Source organism: Papio anubis, chromosome 20, assembly GCF_008728515.1.
Source record: "Papio anubis isolate 15944 chromosome 20, Panubis1.0, whole genome shotgun sequence".
NCBI lineage: Eukaryota > Metazoa > Chordata > Mammalia > Primates > Cercopithecidae > Papio > Papio anubis.
Window position 1 is genome coordinate 48,501,722 of NC_044995.1, and position 22,566 is coordinate 48,524,287.

At 52.2% G+C, this 22,566-nt stretch overlaps 1 protein-coding gene across 1 annotated transcript in view; it reads left to right on the plus strand.

Annotated features, from left to right (window-relative positions):
* Positions 1–22,566, plus strand: part of GNA15 (G protein subunit alpha 15) — a 29,058-nt gene that overhangs the window by 2,519 nt on the left and 3,973 nt on the right. The window contains exons 2-6 of the mRNA XM_031660132.1: positions 11,208–11,392; positions 12,718–12,872; positions 14,030–14,158; positions 17,207–17,336; positions 20,573–20,726. Coding sequence (XP_031515992.1) covers positions 11,208–11,392; positions 12,718–12,872; positions 14,030–14,158; positions 17,207–17,336; positions 20,573–20,726 — 753 coding nt within the window. The remainder of the gene's footprint in view (positions 1–11,207; positions 11,393–12,717; positions 12,873–14,029; positions 14,159–17,206; positions 17,337–20,572; positions 20,727–22,566) is intronic.

Below are 22,566 nucleotides of genomic sequence, written 5' to 3' on the forward strand. Positions count from 1 at the left end.
CAGCCGAGAGGAAAGAGAGGGAACATCGAGTGGGAAGGAGGGGATCCCCAGGAACCGCACCTTTACTGGGGGCCCTTTCTTTTTTCTTTTCTTTCTTCTTTTTTTTTTTGAAACAGAGTCTCGCTCTGTCGCCCAGGCTGGAGTGCAGTGGTGCGATCTCAGCTCACTGCAAGCTCCGCCTCCCGGGTTCAAACAATTCTCCTGCCTCAGCCTCTTGAGTAGCTGGGATTATAGGCACCTGCCACCAGGCCCAGCTAATTTTTTTGTATTTTTAGTAGAGATGGGGTTTCACCATGTTGGCCAGGCTGGTCTCGAACTCCTGACCTGGCGATCAGCCACGCGCCCTCACCCCTGCCAGCCTCGGCCTCCCAAAGTGTTGGGATTACAGGCGTGAGCCACCGTACCTGGCCTCATTTTTTTTTTTTTTTTTTTGGATGGAGTGTTGCTCCCCCAGGTTGGAGTGCAGTGGTAAATTCTCAGCTCACTGGAACCTCTGCCTCCTGGGTTCAAGTGATTCTCCTGCCTCAGCCTCCCGAGTACCTGGGACTATTGGTGTGTACCACCACACCTTGCTAATTTTTGTATTTTTAGTAAAGATGGAGTTTCACTATGTTGGCCAGGCTGGTCTCAAAGTCTTGACCTCGTGATCCACCCGCCTCGGCCTCCCAAAGTGCTGGGATTGCAGACATGAGCCACCGTGCCCAACCTCATTTTTATTTTTTTATTTTTTGAGACAGAGTTTCACTTTGTCACCCAGGCGGGAGTGCAGTGGTACGATCTCAGCTCACTGCAATCTCCGTCTCCTGAGTTCAAGCGATTCTTTGGCCTCAGCATCCCGAGTAGCTGGGGTTATAGGTGCCCGCCACCATACCCGGCTAATTTTTGTATTTTGAGTAGAGACGGGGTTTCACCATGTTGGCCAGGCTGGTCTTGAACTCCTGGCCTCAGGTGATCCTCCCACCTTGGCCTCCCAAAGTGTGAGCCAAAGTGTTAGACTCACAGGCGTGAGCCACTGCACCCAGTCAAGGGCCTTTTCAACTCTAGCCTTGATCCCTCTTGCTGAACTAGAGAAAAGAATATTTCAGCTGGGCATAGTGACTCATTCCTGTAATCTTAACAGTTTGGGAGGCCTAGGTGGGAGGATCACTTGAGCTTAGGAGTTTAAGACCAGCCTGGGAAACATAGCCAGATCCTGTCTCTACAAAAAAATAAAATAGGGCGCCTGTAGTCCCAGCTACTCGGGAGGCTGAGGCAGGAGAATGGCGTAAACCCGGGAGGTGGAGCTTGCAGTGAGCCGAGATCGTGCCACTGCACTCCAGCCTGGGCGACAGAGCGAGACTCCGTCTCAAAAATAAAAAATAAAAAAATAAAATAAAATAAAATAATTAGCCAGGCATAGTGGTGTGTCCCTGTAGTCCCAGCTACTTGGGAGGCTGAGGTGAGAGGATCACTTGAGCCTAGGAGGTCGAGGCTGCAGTGAACTGTGATCATGTCACTGCACTCTAACCTGGGCGACAGAGCAAAGCTGACTCTGTCTCCAAAAAAATTTTTTTTTCACCCACTTATTTCTCCAGCAAAATCTGCTATGGCATCAAATCCAAACCCTGGTCCTCTTGGAAGCAGCTTCTGCTGCTTTCGCTCATAATCAGTCCTTTGGCTCTGGCCACTCAGCTTCTTTGGTCTTCATTGATTATCTCTTTTTTTCCCTTAAATATTTGGTAGCGGCCCGGCGCAGTGGCTCACGCCTGTAATCCCAGCACTTTGGGAGGCCAAGGTGGGTGGATCATTTCAGGTCAGGAGTTCGAGGCCAGCCTGACCAACATGGTGAAACCTCGTTTCTACTAAAAATACAAAAATTAGCCGGGCATGGTGGCAGGTGTCTGTAGTCCCTGCTACGTGGGAGGCTGAGGCAGGAGAATTGCTTGAACTTGGAGGCAGAGGTTGCGGTGAGCCAAGATCATGCCATTGTACTTCAGCCTAGGCAATAAGAGCGAAACTCCATCTCAAAAAAAAAAAAAAAAATTCAGGCAGACGTGGTGGCTCACGCCTGTAATCCCAGCACTTTGGGAGGCCGAGACGGGTGGATCACGAGGTCAGGAGATTGAAACCACCCTGGCTAACACGGTGAAACACCATCTCTACTAAAAACACAAAAAATTAGCTGGGCTTGGTGCCAGGCGCCTGTAGTCCCAGCCACTTGGGAGGCTGAGGCAGGAGAATGGCGTGAACCCAGGAGGCGGAGCTTGCAGTCAGCTGAGATCCAGCCACTGCACCCCAGCCTGGGCAACAGAGTTAGAATCTGTCTCAAAAAAAAAAAATCTACCTATCTATCTATCTATCTATCTATCTATCTATCTATCTATCTATCTTTGACATATTAATGTGTCATATTATGGTCATATTATGACATATCATATTGATATGTCTTACTTATTATTTTAAAGAAATAGGACTACTTAGGCTATCTACTTCTTGTGTGAGTTTTGATCATTTGTGTCTTTCAAAGAATTTGTCCCTTTTGCCTGTGTTATCAAATTTATTGGCATAACATTTATGACATTCCCTTGTTCTCCTACTACTGTCTGTAGGATCTGCAGTGATGTCCCCTCTTTTGCTCTTGCTATCGATCATTTCCGCCTTTGCTCATTTTTTTTCTTGATCTATCAAGCCAGGGGTTTATCACTTTTAGTGCTCTTTCCTCGAAAACCTCAAGGTCATTTATCCCTGACCTTTGTCTGGCTGGCCCTTTCACTCCACGTAGGTCTCAACCCAAGTGTCGCCTCCTCAGAGAAGCCTTCCCTGACTACCCTAGCTATAAAGACAGCGCTATCTTTTCCTTTCCCTTCCTCTGTTTCGTTTTTCTTCCTGGCCCTCACTATTTGTTTACTTGTTTATTGTTTATCTCTCCAGCTATAAAACAAGCAACAAAAGGGTAGGGACCACATCTGTCATCTTCCTTCTCTTTTTTTTTTTTTTTAGAGATAGAGTCTTGCTCTGTAGCCCAGGCCGGAGTGCAGTGGCACGATCTGGGTTCACTGCAAGCTCCACCTCCCAGGTTCACGCCATCCTCCTGCCTCAGCCTCCCAAGTAGCTGGGACTACAGGCGCCCACCACCACACCTGGCTAATTTTTTGTATTTTTTTTTTTTTTTAGTAGAGACAGGGTTTCACCGTGTTGGCCAGGATGGTATTGATCTCCTGACCTTGTGATCTGCCCACCTCGGCCTCCCAAAGTGCTGGGATTACAGGCATGAGCTGCCTCCACACCTGGCCCACATCTGTCTTCATCCCTGTGTCTCCAGCATCTATCACAGGTGTACAATGAGCCTGCCATATAGTAGATGCTCAAGAAATGCTGAATGAATGAATGAAACCTTTTTGGGGGGAACTTCCCCCAGACATGGTATCATTCCTTCCTGCAGCTGGGAAAGTCCCTTCCACATACCACTCTGGGCACTACTCAGCCAGCCCCAAAGCAGGAAGCCCCTTCTACCGACGGAGGGCAGGGGACGTCATACATGTCCCCAGGCACTGATGGTAGCACTGTGGACTGCGATTTAAACCACCTCATCCCTGGAGACAGGTCTGAGGGCTACCTCCAGACCTCTGTCCCTTCTTGGAAACAGGAATTGAATCCGAAAGCTGTTTTTTTTCACCTGGAAGTGGCTGACCCTTTTGAGGAAGATGGCAAAAAGGACCAGAGTGGGGGTGGGTCTGTCCCTGACATGAAGCATTCCTCGTATTGGGGAAGGGGGAGGGTCAGAATGAAGTCGTGAGCTGGGTATGCTGGCACATGCCTGTAGTCCCATGTACTCGGGAGGCTAAGGCAGGAGGATCTCCTGAGCCCAGGAGTTCAAGACCAGCTTGGACAACATAGCAAGACCCAGTCTCTAAATAAAAACAAAAACAAAAGCAAAAGAAAAGATAAGAAAGCTAACCACAACAAGAAAATAAAACTGTGAAAGGGACCAGTTCTGTCCTTAGCACTTTTTTTTTTTCTTGTTGTGGTTGGCTGTCTTACCCTTTCTTTTTGTCTCCGGGGCTGGGGTACGGTGGCGCGATCTCGGCTCACTGCAAGCTCCGCCTCCCGGGTTCACGCCATTCTCCTGCCTCAGCCTCCGAGTAGCTGGGACTACAGGCGCCCACCACCACGCCCGGCTAGTTTCTTGTATTTTTAGTAGAGACGGGGTTTCACCATGTTAGCCAGGATGGTCTCGATCTCCTGACCTCATGATCCACCCTCCTCGGCCTCCCAAAGGGCTGGGATTACAGGCTTGAGCCACCGCGCCTGGCCGTCCTTAGCACTTTTAAAAAACGTATTTTTATTTTTATTTTTTTGAGACAGAGTCTTACTCTATTGCCCCGGTTGGAGTGCAGTGGCTGGATCTCGGCTCACTGCAACCTTTGCCTCCCGGGTTCAAGCGATCCTCTTGCCTCAGCTTCCTAAGTAGCTGGGACTACAAGCATGCACCATCACACCCGGCTAATTTTTGTATTTTTAGTAGAGACAGGGTTTCATCATGTCAGCCAGGCTGGTCTTGAACTCCTCACCTCAGGTGATCCACCTGCCTCGGCCTCCCCAAAGTGATGAGATGACAGATGTGAGCCATTGTGCCCAGCCTGTTCTTAGCACTTTGAGGCAGGCACTGCTAGTTCCCTCCCAAAGGGTAAACTGAGGCTCAGAGAGGCAGAGTGACTTGCTCAAGGTCACACAGCTGGGACTTGCATCTAGAATTCTGGTTTCAAAGTCTATGCTCCTGACTGCCCTCTTCACCTGCCTTGGGGGACAAACACCACAGAACCCCAGTGCCAGATGGGAAAAATGAGGCCCAAGGAGGCAGCAGGATTTATCGGGGGTCAGCAGCTAGACTGAGCCAGAGCGGGACTGAGAGGCCGAGCCTCCCGCCCCTCTGGCTGCCCGGCCTGGCTCCCCACTTCCCTAGGAGCTGCGTTTCCTGTGAGGGCCTGGTGCTGGACTCTGTGCACATGGCTGGCTCCAGCTGCCCTGTGATGGCCGGGGCTTGGCACGGTTAACCCAGTTCCTTCTTGGCATCTGCCAGTTCCACTTCCTCTTCTCCTCCTCCCTGCCCAGGAGGAAGCAGGAGCTTCCCGTCTGGGCCGCATGGCCTTTAGGGGGTGTCCTAAAACAGATCACTCCCCCCATTTCTATCCAGAAGCTGGGGGCTGTCGAGGGTTGGGGGCCACTGGAGGGGTCCCAGAATCCTTTGCGGCTTCAGGACGAAGATGGACTGCAAAGAGGGGGTTCTGATGCAGCTCTTCAGGCTTCGGGTGATGACCCATCCCTGAGTCACGAAATCCGTGTTGCAGGTGGCAACAGGATTATCATTTATTTCCTATAACAAAGCAGAAGAGGGAAAAAAAAAACCAAACAAACCAGTGCATCGCAACAAAATAAAGTCAACTGTTGCTTGCTGAGACTTCTGTTCGTTCTCTGCACTTTTGGGGCGAACTAAGATCTGAGAGTTGGAAGACAGCTAGGGGACAGGAGCTCAAAAGGTCCAGTCCTGGCCGGGTGCGGTGGCTCGGGCCTGTCATCCCAGCACTTTGGAAGGCTGAGGTGGGTGGATCACTTGAGGCCAGGAGTTCAAGACCAGTCTGGCCAACATGGTGAAACCCCGTCTCTACTAAAAATACAAAAGTTAGCCAGGCGTGGTGGCGGGTGCCTGTTATCCCCACTTCTCGGGAAGCTGAGGCAGGAGAATCTTTTGAACCCGGGAGGTGGAGGTTGTGGTGTGCTGAGATCATACCACTGCACTCCAGCCTGGGCGACAGAGCGACTCCATATCAAAAAAGAAGAAGAAGAAGAAGAAGAAGAAGATCTGAGGGTTGGAAGGCAACTGGGGGACAGGAGCTCAAAAAGTCCATTCATGAGCAGTTGGGCTCAACGATGCACCCCAAGGAGCTGTCTAGCTTCCCAGAGTCCGTAAAAACATTGCTTTAACTGACATGTTAATGACGCCTACCCCAGCTTAACTGGCTGTGCCCCATTTTGTTGCTGAAGAACCCACACGACTCCAAGTTTACTCCCCTGGGGTTCCACTTGCTGTGTGACCCAAGGCAAGTCACTAAACCTCTCTGGTCCTCGGTGTCCCATCTGCAAATGGGAAAATCATAGAATCTATGGGGATTAACTGGGGATCCACAGAGTCTCTGGGCTCAGGGTTGGGAAGACGGTAAGATTTAAATCATGCTCGCTGTAATTTTTATTATGATTGCTGTAACTATTCAGGCAGGGTAAAGGAACCTCCAGGTATAATAATTTAGAAGCCCATAGGCTCGAGGTGGCTCATGCCTGTAATCCCAGCACTTTGGGAGGCCGAGGCGAGTGGCTTCCTTGAGGCCAGGAGTTCGAGACCAGCCTGGCCAAAATGGCAAAACCCTGTCTCTACTAAAAATACAAAAATTAGCCGGACGTGGTGGTGCACACCTGTAATGCCAGCTACTCTGGGGGCTGAGGCAGGAGAATCGCTTGAAATCTGTGAGGCGGAGGTTGCAGTGAGCCGATATCGAGCCACCGCCCCACTCTAACCTGGTGACAGAGAGTGAGTCCCCTGTCTCAAAAAGATGGACTCTGTCCTGGGACCAGTCAGTGGGATCCCTCGAGATCAGATCCATCCATTCCATGTTGTCCCTCAGGTCAGAGACAGAATCATTGAGAACCCGGGGAGGAGGAGCTTTGCAGTGAAGGCAAGATCCGGCCCGCTACATTCCAGCCACAAAGGCGACAGAAGCTGAGAGACTCCGTCTCAAAATAAATAAATAAATAAATAAATAAAATAATAATAAATAAAAGTCCATAGGCTCTGGACTCAAGAAACAGAACTAAGTTTGAATCCCAGCTCTGCCACTCACCAGGCCTGCACTTGAAGGAATGAGGTGTGACCCACAGCAATTCCTTCAACGGACCCGAGACTCAGTTTCCCCATATGAAAATGGGGCTAAGGACTGTCTCCCTCTCCGGCGAGGAGCGCGGTGGCTCCGCCTGTAATGCCAGAACTTTGGGAGGCTGGCCGGGTGGATCCACTGAATCAGGAGATCGAGACCGTCCTAGCTAACATGGTGAAACCCGTCTCTACAAAATACAAAAATTGTGACATGGTGGCAGGCGACTATAATCCCAGCTACTGGGAGGCTGAGGCAAGGAGAATGGCGTGAACCCAGGGCCGGAGCTTGCAGTGAGCTGAATCCAGCCACTGCACTCCCAGCCTGAAGGCGACAGAGTGGGGCTTCCCCCTCAAAAAAAAAAAAAAAAAAAAGAGAGTTGTCCCCTCTACAAGTGGTGAGGCAGGTGAGATGGTGGGACTCCAGCTCTTAGCTCGACAGGGACACCTAGTCAAGGGCCAGCAGGTTCACAATCCCCTCTGCTACTAGCACCAAATAGCCAAAGCTCCAAAAACTAGATGGTCCCCCATAGTGTCTCCATGAGAAACTCAAAGAAATGGATGGGAGGATGTTTGTTTATTGCACTGACTCCATTTCTATGTTCTGCTGCAGGAATATTAATGAGTTGACATGTCCCCGTCCTAACATGCAATAAATTCAGGAATCTGGAGCTCTCACAGCTCTGCATCAGAGAATGTCAGATTGTGGACCTGGGGGATGTTGTTGTTTGAGTAATTTTTTATTTGTTATTTTTTTGAGACAGAGTCTGGCTCTGTCGTCCAGGCTGGAGTGCAGTGGTGTGATCTCAGCTCACTGCAGCCTCCGCCTCCCAGGTTCAAGCCATTCGCCTGCCTCAGCCTCCTGAGTAGCTGGGATTTGGTGTGAGCCACCACGCCCAGCTAATTTTTGTATTTTTAGTAGAGACAGCATTTTGTATTTTTAGTAGAGACAGGGTTTCACCATGTTGGTCAGGCTGGTCTGGAACTCCTGACCTTGTGATCCGCCTGCCTCAGCCTCCCAAAGTGCTGGGATTACAGGCATGAGCCACTGCCCCCCGCCCTAGTTTTTAATTTTTCTTGGAAACCTTTTTTTTTCCTTTGAGACAAGGTCTTGCTCTGTCATCCAGGCTGGAGTGCAATGGAGTGATCATAGCTCACTGCAGCCTCAACCTCCTGGGCTCAAATGATCCTCCTGCCTCAGCCTCATGAGGAGCTGGAACTACCGGTGTGCACCACTACGTCTGACTAAATATATATAATTTCCGTGTGAATGTCCTTTACAGCAAGAGAAAAGCCTTTTTCTTTTTTTATTCCTTTTTTTTTTTTTTTTTTTTGGAGATGGAGCCTCACTCTGTCACCCAGGCTGGAGTGTAGTGGCACAATCTCAGCTCACTGCAACCTCTGCCTCGGGTTCAAGCAATTCTCCTGCCTCAGCCTCCCAAATAGCTGGGATTACAGGCGCCCACCAGTACACCAGGCTAATTTTTGTATATTTAGTAGAGACGGGGTTTCACCATTTTGCCCAGGCTGGTCTCGAACTCCTGACCCCAAGTGATCCGCCCGCCTCGGCCTGCCAAAGTGCTGAGATTATAGGCGTGAGCCACTGTGCCCAGACAAGAAAAGCCTGTTTCTTGACTTTGAACCAAATAGACGTGACCCCTGAAGAAACTGAGAACTGGAGAGGCGAGGCGGCCACCCCCGACCTGCCCACATGGCTCTCCAGTGTGCAGGTGGCATCTGCTGGGTAGAGTTGGCGGCGTTGGAGACAGCCCTTTGGGGAGATGGGGGGTGACACCCCCGCCCCTCTCCCTGTTCGGCCTTCTCCTCTGCTCCCGTTTCCTCTTTCTGGACCCCAACCAAGCCACCCCTTCCCTTTTTGCTGCCGCTTGCTCTTGCTCGATCAAGTTCTGCCTGCACCGACCCGCACCCCCACCCTCTGCACCCCGACCCTGGAGGCAGAAGCAGTCCCATCCCCTCTCCCGTCGCTGGGAGGGGCCCATGCTGGTGCTCTCAGGAGCCAGATGAGATACTGGTCAAGCCTCCAGCCCCCACCTCCCACCTGGTGGATCACACCCATTTTACGGAGGAGAAAATTGAGACACAGAGAGGGGGAAGGGCAGCCTTGGGATGTCAGAGTTTAGCCGGGAGCTGAGCTGGGGTCTTTGAACCTCTAGTCCCAGGCTCTTGAAGATTCCAGCATCAGCATCCCGGACCCAGGGCCGGCTTGGCAGGTACGTCAACTGGGCTGTCACAGAGGGTTCCAGGTTCAGAAGAGCCTGAAGTTTCAGCTTGCACCCAGCCCCAGAAATTCTGTGGCTGGCCCTGCAAGGACCCTGCCAGATTTTGTACCATCTGTCAGTAAGGTCAGGTCGATTCTGTCTCCTCGGTGTCTCTGAAATGTGTCCTCTTCTCTCCAGCTCCATGACAGCCACCTTGGTCCAGCCCCACGGGTGCTCATCTGAACCAGCCCAGTCCCCTCTGCCCTGGTCCCGGCCCCACCCCCACAGTCTGTCCTCCCTGCAGCAGCCACCAGAGGGCGCCTGTGATCACCTGAGTCAGGGCCTGTCCCTCCTCTGCCCACAGCCCTCCGTGGCTCCCACTTCCCTCGGGGTCAAAGCCCATGACCGCCCTGCAACCTACAAGGCCCTGCACACACCCACCTTTCCCTCCTCCCTCTCTCCCCGTCCTCACTCTGCTCCAGCCACATGAGCCTCCTCACTTTTCCTCCAATATACCAGGTTCGGTCCTGCCCCAGGGCCTTTGCACGAGCTGTTCCCTTTGCTTGGTGTGCCCTCTAAGATTTTGAGAGTGACCTTCCAGCCTTCACAAGTCACTTCCACTGAGCGGCCTTCCTTGACTGCGTGGCTATCATAGTCACCTAATTACTCCTTGCCCTATTATCCTATGTTATTTCTTTCGTAAAAGTTTCTCTACCTGAAATTATTGTAGCAAATAATAATACTTATTAGTATTGTTATGATAAATAATAAAAATAGGCCGAGCGTGGTGGCTCACGCCTGTAATCCCTGCACTTTGGGAGGCTGAGGTGGATGGATCACTTGAGTCCAGGAATTTGAGACTAGCCCTGGCTAACATGGGGAAACCCAAACTCTACTAAAATACAAAATTAACCTGGGTGGTGGTGCATGCCTGTAACCTCAGCTACTTGGGAGGCAGGAGAATCGCTTGAACCCGGGAGGCAGAGGTGGCAGTGAGCCAAGATTGCACCACTGCACTCCAGCCTGGGCAACAGAGACTCTGTCTCAAAAAAAATGGCTGGATGCGGTGGCTCACGCCTGTAATCCCAACACTTTGGGAGGCTGAGAGGCAGAGGCGGATCACAAGGTCAAGAGATCGAGACTATCCTGGCCAACATGTTGAAACCCTGTCTCTACTAAAATAGAAGATTAGCTGGGCAGCATGATGCGAGGAAATAGTCAATTTTCGAGGCTAGAGGCAGGAGGGAATGAAGCAGACAGGAGGCAGAGGTTGCAGTGAGCCGAGATCATGCCACTGCACTCCAGCCTGGCAACAGAGCAAGACTCATGCTCAAAAAAAAAAGAAAAAGAGAAGAGAGAAAGAGAAAAGGAGAGAAAAAAACCCGTAGAACCCTGCTCCGCAAAAAGTAATAAAACCACAAAAACTTTACTGGCCACACAAAAAATAAGCTGGACCACAGCCCATGGGCAGGAGTTTATTGACCCTTACTGTAGAATATTTATAATCTAATTCAATTTGGCCCTCACTTTGATGCAGCAGGCATAGTGTGTTGAGGTCCATGTTTTTTAGTTTGTGCTTTGTTTTGGGTTTTTTTGTTGTTGTTTTTTTGAGACAGAATCTCGCTCTGTCGCCCAAGCTGAAGAGCAATGGTGCGATCTTAGCTCACTGTAACCTCTGCCTCCCAGGTTCAGCGATTCTCCTGCCTCGCCTCGAGTAGCTGGGGATTACAGATACATACCACCACCGGCTAATTTGTATTTTTTAATAGAGGCGGGGTTTAGCCATGTTGACCAGAGTTGGTCGAACTCCTGACCTCAGGTGATCGCTGGCACAAGCTTCCCAAAGTGCTGGGATTACAGGCATGAGCCACCGCGATGCCCAGCCTGAAGATCATGTTTTACAGATGGGGAAACCAAGGCACAGAGCGGCAAAGTCGCTAGCCTAGGGTCACTGAGTGATGCCCCAGCTGCACCGGGATTTGAACCCAGGAGGCCTGGCGTGGAGTTGGGGGTATCTGACGTGGGGTTGGGGTGTCGGAGGTGGGAGCCCTGTGGTGGGCTGAGTGGTTCTGCTGCTCCGTCCCCAGGCCCTGGTGAGAGCGGGAAGAGCACCTTCATCAAGCAGATGCGGATCATCCACGGCGCCGGCTACTCAGAGGAGGAGCGCAAGGGCTTCCGGCCCCTGGTCTACCAGAACATCTTCGTGTCCATGCGGGCCATGATCGAGGCCATGGAGCGGTTGCAGATCCCCTTTAGCAGGCCTGAGAGCAAGGTGAGCCATCAGGGCAGGCAAGGGCCCAGGGCAGGGTTCCCCAGACCCTGGAGCAGGGCCAAGTTCCCCAGACTTCAGGGCAGGGCAGGGTCCCTAGACCCTGGGGCAAGGCCATGTCCTCCAGACATGTGTGCATACATACAAGTGCACACACATGTACACACACATACATGCATGCACGCACAGGTATGCACACACACACGTGCACAAGGACACACACATACCTACATGCTCACGAAGATACACATGCATGCCCACATGCACATGTCCACACACATACACAGATGAATGCACACACGTGCACATGCGTGCATACATACAAGTGCACACACAAGTATACACACATACACGCACACACGTGCACACACACAAATGCACACAACGATCCATGCAGATGCCCCCACACAGATGCACACAAATAAGTGCACACACAAATGTACACACCCAAAGACGCCCATGCACGTGTACACACACACAAACACACACAAGCGTGCATGCAAATTCCCACATGCACACACATACACACATGCACACACGGAAACTCACACAAAGATACAAGCCTGCATGCAATCCCCCATGCACATGCACGCACATGTGTGCACACATACAAATGCACACGCAAGCACACCTATGTACGCACCCACAAATGCACCCAAGGATACATGCGCGTGCCCCACACACAAATACGCACACAAATCACACACCCAGACACACCCATGCACACGTGTACGTCTATATACACACACAAGCACACTTGTACGTGAACAAACACAGAGAAATGCACACACAACACTCAGTCCATCACAAAGGTCTGAGCAATGCTAGTAGTGCCTGGAGGGAGCCAGAGCTGTTTGTGGAAAAGAAGGGGAAGCCGAGGGTCAGGCGGGCAGCTCAGGGTTCACGCGCCTGTTGGGGGGCCTGTGAGGGGCAGATTGCTTCAGTGCTCTGTGTCTTAGTGGCTTCCTGTATAGAATGGGGGGACTGTGAGTGCCGTGCTTTCTGGGAGCCAGCTAGTGTAAAGAGCAGGGCTGGCTGCCCTTGACCCCTGTGGGTGCCATGCTCCCCCTGAGCCTGAGATCGCCCGAGCACATGTGCAGTCTGCAGCCCCTCATGTGCTGGCCTGTGCTTTTCTCTCCGGGGATCCATGCACAAACAGACGGAGGACAAATTAGAGGTGTGTGGGGGGCTCGGGGGCTCTGGGGAACAAGAAGGGCAGTGGGAAGAGAGTGTGTTTCAGGGAGGGACGCGGGAGCTTGCAGAGATGCCTGGGGAGGGCAGCCTCACTCAGACGGGCTACCCTAACTGCCTCCGTCCTCCCTCCCCAGCACCACGCCAGCCTGGTCATGAGCCAGGACCCCTATAAAGTGACCACGTTTGAGAAGCGCTACGCCGTGGCCATGCAGTGGCTGTGGAGGGATGCCGGCATCCGGGCCTGCTATGAGCGCCGGCGGGAATTCCACCTGCTTGATTCAGCCGTGTAGTGAGTCTGGGGTCTGCGGGGGATGGGCGCGTGGGGAGGGGCTGAGGGCAGCGGCCAGGCTGGCTGGTTTCCTGCAGCAGGAGGTATTGTGGGCGCAGATGGGCTATGAGGTGGTCCTGCTCCAGGATGAGGTCCTTCCAGGGGGGACCCTAATTCCTGGGGGACCCTGTTCTGGGGGTGACCCTTTTCCTGGGGGAACTCTCTTCCGGGAATGACCTTGTTCCTGGGTGGACCCTGTTCCTTGGGGGCAACTCTGTTCTGGGAGTGAACTTGTTCTTGCGGTGACCCTATTCATAGGGGGACTCTGTTCTAGGAGTCACCCTGTTCCTGAGGGAATCCAGTTCCTTGGAGAGACCCTGTTCTAGGGGGAATCCTGTTTCTACAGTAACCCTGTGCCTGGGGGTCCCTGTTCCTGTGGGGACCCTGTCTCAGGGGTGACCCTGTTCCTGGGGGAACCGTATTCCTAGAGTGATCCTGTTCTTGGGGGGACTCTGTTCCTGGGGGACCCTATTCCTGGAGAACCCTGTTCCTGGGGTGACCCTGTGCCTTGGGGTCCCTATTTCAGGGGTGACCCTGTTTCTGGGGGGACTCTATTCCTGGGGGTGACTCTGTTCCCAGGGAGACCCTATTTCCTGGGGGATCCTGTTCTGGGGTTGATCCTTTTCCTGGAGTGTCCCTGTTCTTGGGGTGATCCTGTTCCTGGGGGGACTGTATTACTTAGAGTGACCCTGTTCTTGGAGGAGCCCTGTTCCTGGGGGGACTTTGTTCCTGGGGGAACCCTATTCCTGGAGAACCCTGTTCCTGGAGTGACCCTATTCCTGGGGGGACCCTGTTCCTAGAGTGACCCTGTTCTTGGGGGACTCTAAACTTTAGCAGCTCTCCCAGGGGACACCACTCCCCGATGAGGCTGTTCCTCATGTCACACCATCCTTTGGGTCACCCTGCTCTGCGTGTGAAGCTGCTTTTCCTTGGGGCTCCGTTGCCTCAGATGGGGGATGCTCCTGGGCCATCTGCCAAGCCCAGGGATCCCATCCCCACCCAGGGAGCTCTCCTCCCCAAGCAGCCCCAGCAGGGTCCTTGCTGGGCCTTTTGTAGGGGCCTGGGAAGCAAAGGGAGGCTGGCTGCAAGGCTGGGCCTCAGGACTCCTCGCTCTGCAGCTACCTGTCCCACCTGGAGCGCATCACCGAGGAGGGCTACGTCCCCACGGCTCAGGACGTGCTTCGCAGCCGCATGCCCACCACTGGCATCAACGAGTACTGCTTCTCCGTGCAGAAAACCAACCTGCGGTGAGCGCTCCACCTAGGCCCAGCCTAGGGGGCAGGGAAGGCTTCCTGTAGGAGGAGGAGGGGCAAAGGAGCTGGGGCCCTGAGGGATGAGTAGGAGTTTCTTAGTCCCAGCCTTCAAGGAGCTGCCAAGCTAGGGGAAGCAAAGCTCTATGTAGACACCTCCAGGCCCCCAGGTAGTCAGGAGTGGGACCTGGAGGAGCCCAGGTTGAGGCATCAGAGACCCAGGAGGGAATATCTTCTTGGAGGAGGGGACATTAATGGGGTTTTGACAGATGAATTGGAGTTCACTAGTCCTAACCCTGAAGGGGTTGCTGGGGAGGAGGAAATAGAGACTATACAGTCAGGACCAGGCCTGGGGAGGCCTGATCTGGGGAGCTCAGAGGTGATCCCTGTAGTCATCAACACTGGGGGATGGACTAGAGGGTGAGGCTGGAAGTCAGGAAACTCAGAGAAAGGAGGAGCCAGGACAGTGGGTGTGGGGATGGAAAGGAAGGAAGGGTCAAGTGTTGTTTCTGATGTGGAATGGGCAGGAGTGGATGAGTGTGGGAATTAGAACAGGAAGTCAAAAATGACACCCGAGTTTTTTGTCAAGGTGATGGGGGTAGACATTGGAGCCAGTGGGCTTGGGGATGAAAAGGTAAAGATAGAGTCCTTTGGGACAGGTTGAGTCTGAGGGGCCTAGGGGCATTGGGGAGGTGGCTGGACACCACCTTAGCTGGCAGACAGAGTTGGGAATGGCCAGTGCAGCAACCCTAACCCGAACCCAGCAGAGCAATGGCCAATGTCAAAGGTCAAGGAAAGGAAAGATCAAGAATACAGTGAGAAGAATGACGCTGGGATTGGCAGTTAGAGGGTCACTGGTGACCTTAGCAAGATCTATTTCCATGGGTTGATGGCAGGGAACTGAGCAGGTGTGCAAGATGATGCCCAGAGACAGGAATTATGTTTGACCTACCCGTGTTTGGCCTTCCTTTCCCTAAATCCCCCAAACCTATTGTTCTGGCCTCTGCAATAGTCTTTACCAGGAAGGTTCACAATTTATCTGTTTCCTGTGGGTCTCCTCCACAAGATGGAGAGCCTCACAAGGTTAGGAGCTGAGTTTGATTCTTCTGCTTCTTTAGTGAATAGCTAAAGGTCAGAGTAGAAGTTGGTAAATGTGGGTGGATGGTTGGAAAGATGGAAGGGAATAGATGGGTGGATGAATGGGTGGGTGGATAGATGAATAGATGGATGGATAAGTTGAGGGATAGATGAGTGGATGGATGGGTGGGAGGATTGATGAGTGGATGAATGAATGGGTAGATGGGTGGGTGGATGGATGGATGGATGGATGGATGGAAAGAGGGATGAGTGGATGGATGGATGGGTGGATGGATGGATGGGTGGATGGGTGATACATGAATGGATGAATGGGTGGATGAGTGAGTAGGATGGATGGATGAGTGGATGAATGGATGGATGAATGGATGAGTGGATGGGTGGGTGGGTAGGTGGATTGGTAGATGGGTGGATGAGTAAGTGGATAGATGGGTAGATGGATGGATGGGTAGATGGATAATGGGTGAATAGATGGTTGGATGGATGGATATGGAGTAGATGGAGAGATGGATGGGTGGGTGGATTGAGTAAATGGGTGGACAGGCAGGTAGATGATGGATGGAATGAATCTCGTCGTGGAATGGATAGATGGATGGATGAAGTAGATAGATAGATAATGGATGGAATTGGATGAATGGAAATGGATGGAGTGGGTACAAGTGGATGGATGGATGAATGGGTGGATGGATAGGTGGATGAGTGGATGGATGGATGAATGAATGGCTAGATGGGTGGTGTGTGATGGATGAATGGATGCATGGGTGGATGGGTGAGTGAAGGATGGATGGATGAGGTGGATGAATGGATGAGTGGATGGGTGGGAGGGTGGGTGGATGGGTAGATGGGTGGATGAGTGAGTGGATAGATGGGTAGGTGGATGAATGGGTGGGAGGATGGATGAGTGGATGAATGAATGGGTAGATGGATGAGTGGATGGATGGATGGATGGATAGGTGGGTGGGTGGATAGACGGATGGATGAAGTGGATGGATGGATGGATGGATGGATGGATGGATGGATGGATGGGTGGGTGGATAGATGGGTAGATGGATAGATGGATGGATGGATGAGCGAATAAATTGATGAATGGGTGGGTGGATGGGTAAAAGTTTAGGAGTGAAGGTAGAGGCTGGGAAATCATGCGGAAGTCTGGGCTGGGGAGGTGATTTTTAGGTGTGGCCCTGGAGTGAGGCGAATGAATGGAGTGAGGGCTCAGAGGAGACTGAGACCCGAGATGAGAGGTGATGCCCACAGTTCCCAACTAGCCAGTGGCCGACCCCACCCCTGTCTCATTCTCCAGACCCCCTCTCAACCCCATCTGGCTCTGGATGTGGGGTTTGAGGGACTCTGAGGACGCATGGGAGGAGTGGGTCTCAGGGATCAGGAGACACACACAGCAGCTGCAGCCTAACTGCGGAATCATCAGTCCCGGTTTCCCCTCCTGTGCAATAGGGCAAGTCCCATCTTGCTTGAGGCCCTGGCCCAGGCCCGTCCAAAGCCTCTGCTCTGGCACTTCCTGAGTAACGGTTGCATCCCCAGGGAAATGACGCACAGATGGTTATCAGTGACCCACATTTCTCAGAAGAGAGAGAACAGGAAGGTGGGGGAAGGCTTTTGTTGCGGTGTGCGGTGTGCCCAGCCAGCACCAGGGCACATTCCAGATCTGTCCGACCTGCGACCCTGTAATGCAGGGGTAGAAAGCGGGCAGCCCAGCACAGTAGCAGCTTGGGAAAGTCCCCTCTCTTCCCCGGATCTCAGCCTCCTCATCTGTAAAATGGGCGTAAGACTCGTTCCTGCCTTGCAGGAATGACATGGCAAATCCACGAGAGGCTAGCACCTATTCTTGCTGTTGCTATTATTGATCTTGGCATATCCCAGACGTGATGGGGTTTGGGGGTGTCACGGAGCAGGGTCCTGAGCTCTGAAAGGGGGCACTTCGATTCCCTGTAGGATCGTGGACGTCGGGGGCCAGAGGTCAGAGCGTAAGAAATGGATCCATTGTTTCGAGAACGTGATCGCCCTCATCTACCTGGCCTCGCTGAGTGAATATGACCAGTGCCTGGAGGAGAACAACCAGGAGGTGCGCCAACGCCTCCCTCACCGTACCCACATATTGGCCCAGGGCCCCTCACCTGAGCAGGAAGCTCTGGCACAGAAAGGGAGGTGTCCCTGCCCTGAACGGTCCTGTGTGCCCAGCATGGCTATGAACTTGCCCCTTCAGCCTTTCATGGTCAGATTGCAGCAACCCAAGACACAGACCCACGGTGTTTGGCCAGGACCCCAGACACACACACACACCTACACTACACACGCACACACGCACATGCACACACACATGCAATGCACACACACGCACACACAATAAACACACACGCATGTGCACAATACATGCACACACATGCACATGAACACATGCAACAAACGCATGCACATGCACGATATATGCACGTGAACACACACACATCACACGTGCGCATATGCGCACACATACATGCACTCACGTGTGCAATACATGCACATGCACACACATGCACATGAACATATGCATCACACATGTACATATACACTACACATACACACACGCACACATGCACACACACACACGCACACATGCATACACATGCACACACATCCACACACATGCACACACAGGCACACACATGCACACACATGAAGACACATGCACACACATCCACACACGCACACACATCCATACACATGCACACACATGAAGACACATGCACACACACATGCACATACATGAAGACACATACATGCACTTGCACACACAAGTGCTCACACACACGTGGAAATTCCTGTCCGCATGCTGGCCGCACCATGGAACACCAGGGCTTCTGTCACAGTCTTCACAAACACATCCTTGAGGGAGTCACACATGGACGCACAGCTACACAAGCACCGGCCGCATCGAGGAACACTCAAGCCCCGAGAGAGACACGGCCGCCTGCACACAGGCAAGCACAGCCGTCCCAGGAGAGCAGGTCTCTCCCCAGGGGCGACGTTCTGCTTCTGTTCAGAAAGGCCTGAGGCCGCTTCTTTTACGAGTGTGAACTTTTCTCCTTCAATCCCTGAGCCCAAAGGTCGGGTGCATTATTACCTGCAAGGCGTGACTGTAAGGGTTAAGGTTTCACCCAGTTTGGGTCAGATGATGTAATTTTAACTTTCAGGCTGAATGAGATGGAATGAATTTTAGGTCATCCTGATACTGCTTGTCCTCTAGTCTAGCCACATGAAATGGACTCGCTGCTTAGGGCTTTCGTAAGAAAGCTGCACAGACCCGGCAGTTTAAACAACAGATATTTATTCTTTACAGTTCCGGAGGCCAGAAGTCAGAGAGGGAAGTGTGGGCAAGGCTGGGTCCTTCTGACAAGACAGAATCCGTCCCAAGCCTCTCCTAGGTCCTAGTGGTGGCCGGAAATCCTTGGTGATCCTTGCTTGTAGGGGCGTCACCCTGATCTCTGCCTCCACCTAACACACAGTGTCCTCCCTGTGTGCACGTCTCTGTGTAACTTCCTCCTTTTTATTTGGAGACAGAGTCTTGCTCTGTCACCCAGGCTGGAGTGCAGTTATGTGATCATAGCTCATTGCAGCCTCGAACTCCTGGACTCAAGCCATCCTCTCACCTCAGCCTCCTAAGTAGCTGGGACTACAGGTGCGTGCCACCCGCCGACTAATTTTAAAAGCTTTGTAGACCTGGGGGATCTCACTGTGCCCAGGTTGGTCTCAAACTCAGAATGTGTTTGAGGCTGAGTTTTAGAAGCACGCTTGCCCAGGCTGGAGTGCAATGGAGTGCTGATCTCGGCTCACTGCAGCCTCTGCCTCCCAGGTTCAAGTAATTCTCCTGCCTCAAGACTCCTGATGACTAGCTGGAGACTACAGGCGTAAGCTGCCATGCCGGCTAATTTTGTGTTTTTAGTAGGCGAGGGGGTTGCACCATGTTGGTCAGGCTGGTCTTGAACTCCTGACCTCAAGTGATCTGCCTGCCTTGGTCTCCCAAAGTGCTGGGATTACAGGTGTGAGCCACTGCACCCGGCTAATATCCTCTTTTAATAAGGACACCAGTTATCTAGGATCAGGGCCCACCCTACTCCAGGACCACCTCATCTGGGTTAATTCTGCAGTGATGACCCTGTTTCCAAAGAAGGTCACATGCTGAGGTTCTAGGGGATTAGAACTTGAACATATGATTTTTAGGGAAACATGATGTAGCCCGTAACACAAGGCATTTGAGACCTTATTGTACTTTTCTTTTTTTGTGAGATGGAGTCTTGCTCTTGTCACCCAGACTGGAGTGCAGTGGCGTGATCTTGGCTCACTGCAACCTCTGTCTCCCAGGTTCAAGTGATTTTCCTGCCTCAGTCTCCTGAGTAGCTGGGATTACAGGTGCCCGCCACCATGCTTGGCTAATTTTTTGCATTTTTAGTAGAAACGGGGTTTCACCATGTTAGCCAGGCTGGTCTCGAACTCCTGGCCTCAGGTGATCTGCCCGCCTTGGCCTCCCAAAGTGCTAGGATTACAGCTGTGAGCTGCCACGCCTGGCCAGGTCTCCCTCTTCTTCTTCTTCTTTTTTCTTTTTCTTTTTTTTTGGAAATGAAGTCTCGCTGTGTCACCAGGCTGGAGTGCAGTGGTGTGATCTCGGCTCACCACAACCTTTGCCTCCCAGATTCAAGCAATTCTCCTGCCTCAGCCTCCCAAGTAGCTGTGATTACAGGCGTGCACCACCATGCCCAGCTAATTTTTGTATTCTTAGTGGAGATGGGGTTGCACCACGTTGGCCAGGACGGTCTTGAACTCATGACCTCAGGTGATCCGCTCGCCTCGACCTCCCAAGGTGCTGGGATTACAGGCGTGAGCCACCGTGCCTGACCAGGCCTCCCTCTTCTTATACGGACAGCAGTCATGGACTTGGGGGCCCACCTTATTCTAGTATTGCCTCACCTCAACGACCTCTTCAAAGACCCTACCTCCAGGCCAGGTGCGGTGGTTCATGCCTGTAACCCCAGCACGCTGGGAGGCCAGGAGTTCAAGACTCTCTCTCCAGATAAGGTCATACTCTGAAGCTCTGGGGGGACATGAATTTTGGGAGCACATCCCAACCAGCACAGGCACAAAACCATGTCAAGCACACCCAGGCAGCTGTCCACATGGAAACACGGGCACACCCGCCTCAGCCCCAGCCGGGCAGGGAGGGGTGAGCCCACGCCCCTGGAGCCAACAGCCCCATCTCCACGATGGGAGGGCTTCCTGTCCGAGCTGGCCGGTTGAAGCAATAATCTGTTTCTGCCCCCAACACAGAACCGTATGAAGGAGAGCCTCGCCTTGTTCGGGACTATCCTGGAACTACCCTGGTTCAAGAGTACCTCCGTCATCCTCTTCCTCAACAAAACCGACATCCTGGAGGAGAAAATCCCCACCTCCCACCTGGCTACCTACTTCCCCAGTTTCCAGGGTAAGCAGTTCTAGAACTTTCCATACCCTTCCCCTCCCAAAAGCAGCTCCAAAAAGAGATGCTAATCCAGGCTCTACTTCAGCCTGCAGTCACGGGAAGCTTCACATAGGATCACACCCGCATTCTATACTCAGCTCCATCCACTGTCCAACCTCATTAAATCTGTTTCCTCCTCTGTGGAATAGAATAAAATAGCAAAGGCCCTTGGAACTGAGTAAAGTGAGGAATTCTTTTTTTTTTTTTTTTTTTTTTTTGAGACAGAGTCTCGCTCTGTCGCCCAGGCTGGGGTGCAGTGGCCGGATCTCAGCTCACTGCAAGCTCCGCCTCCCGGGTTTACGCCATTCTCCTGCCTCAGCCTCCCTGGGACTACAGGCCTGGGACTACAGGCGCCCGCCACCTCGCCCGGCTAGTTTTTTTGCACTTTTTAGTAGAGACGGGGTTTCACCGTGTTAGCCAGGATGATCTCGATCTCCTGACCTCGTGATCCGCCCGTCTCGGCCTCCCAAAGTGCTGGGATTACAGGCTTGAGCCACCGCGCCCGGCCAAGTGAGGAATTCTTAAAAAGAGGTAGCGTATCATGTACACCTTAAACATTTTATTTATTTATTTATTCTTGAGACAGTCTTGCTCTGTCGCCAGGCTGGAGTGCAGTGGTGCGATCTTGGCTCACTGCAACCTTTCCCTCCCGTGTTCAAGTGATTCTCCTGCCTCAGCCTCCCGAGTAGCTGGGATGACAGGCATGCGCCACCACCTCAGCTAATTTTGTACTTTTAGTAGAGACAGGGTTTCTCCATGTTGATCAGGCTGGTCTTGAACTCCCGACCTCAGGTGATTTACCTGCCTTGGCCTCCCAAAGTACTGGGATTACAGGCATGAGCCACCGCGCCCGGCCTTTTTCTTTAATTTTTAAAAGCAGAGCCTTGAACAATGTTTCCAAAGCACACAGTTTTTGTAAATACAACGACCTTCTTTCAGGCGGCTCTTGCAGGTATAGATTTGCGTGACGTTCCTATTAATTGCATACAAACCAAGACACGTACAACGGGCAAAAACAGGTTTGGGAACAAACTCTCAGTACGTCCAGAGGGTGAAAGGGCCACAGGGCAACTACAGAGAAACACCATCTAGTGTTGGGCACCACTTAGTGTATTTTACAAAGGGGAGGCAGAGTTGTGGTTAATCCAGGGACCCACGTGACGAAGGTATATATTCACTAGCACTTTCCCCAGAACACCGCTGTGAGGATAAAGTGTGGTGGCGAAATATCCTGCTTAGCTGCTGCCGAGTAGCACACCATCCCCAAACTTAGTGACTTAAATTGGCCATTTTCCTTTGCTCATGATTTTGTGGGTCAGGAATTTGGAAGGGTTGAGCTGGGTAAGTTCATCTCTGATCCATGTGACATCAGCTGAGCTGCCTGGGATTGGAGATACACTTCCAAGATGGCTTCTTCCCCCACATGTCTGGTGCCTTGGTGCTCTTGGCCTCTCTCTCTCTGTCTCTCCCTGCCTCCATCTCCCATCTCATCTATCTCTCCTCCCCTTTCTTCCAGTCTCTCTCTCTCCTTTTCCACCTCCCCTGTTCTCTCTCTCTCTCCATTTGGGGCCTCATGATCCACAGCCTCCTCACATGGTTTGAGCTTACTCACAACATGGCTGCCTCAGGGTAGACAGACTTCAGCCTAGGTGGAAGCTGCTTCTCATGATCGCCTCAGAAGCATCAGACGTTACCTCTGCCACATTCTATTTGTCAAGCACATCACTCATATCAGCCTGGATTCAAAAGAAAGAGACCCCACTTCTTGAAGGAAGAATGACACATGCATACAGGGAGAGAAGGA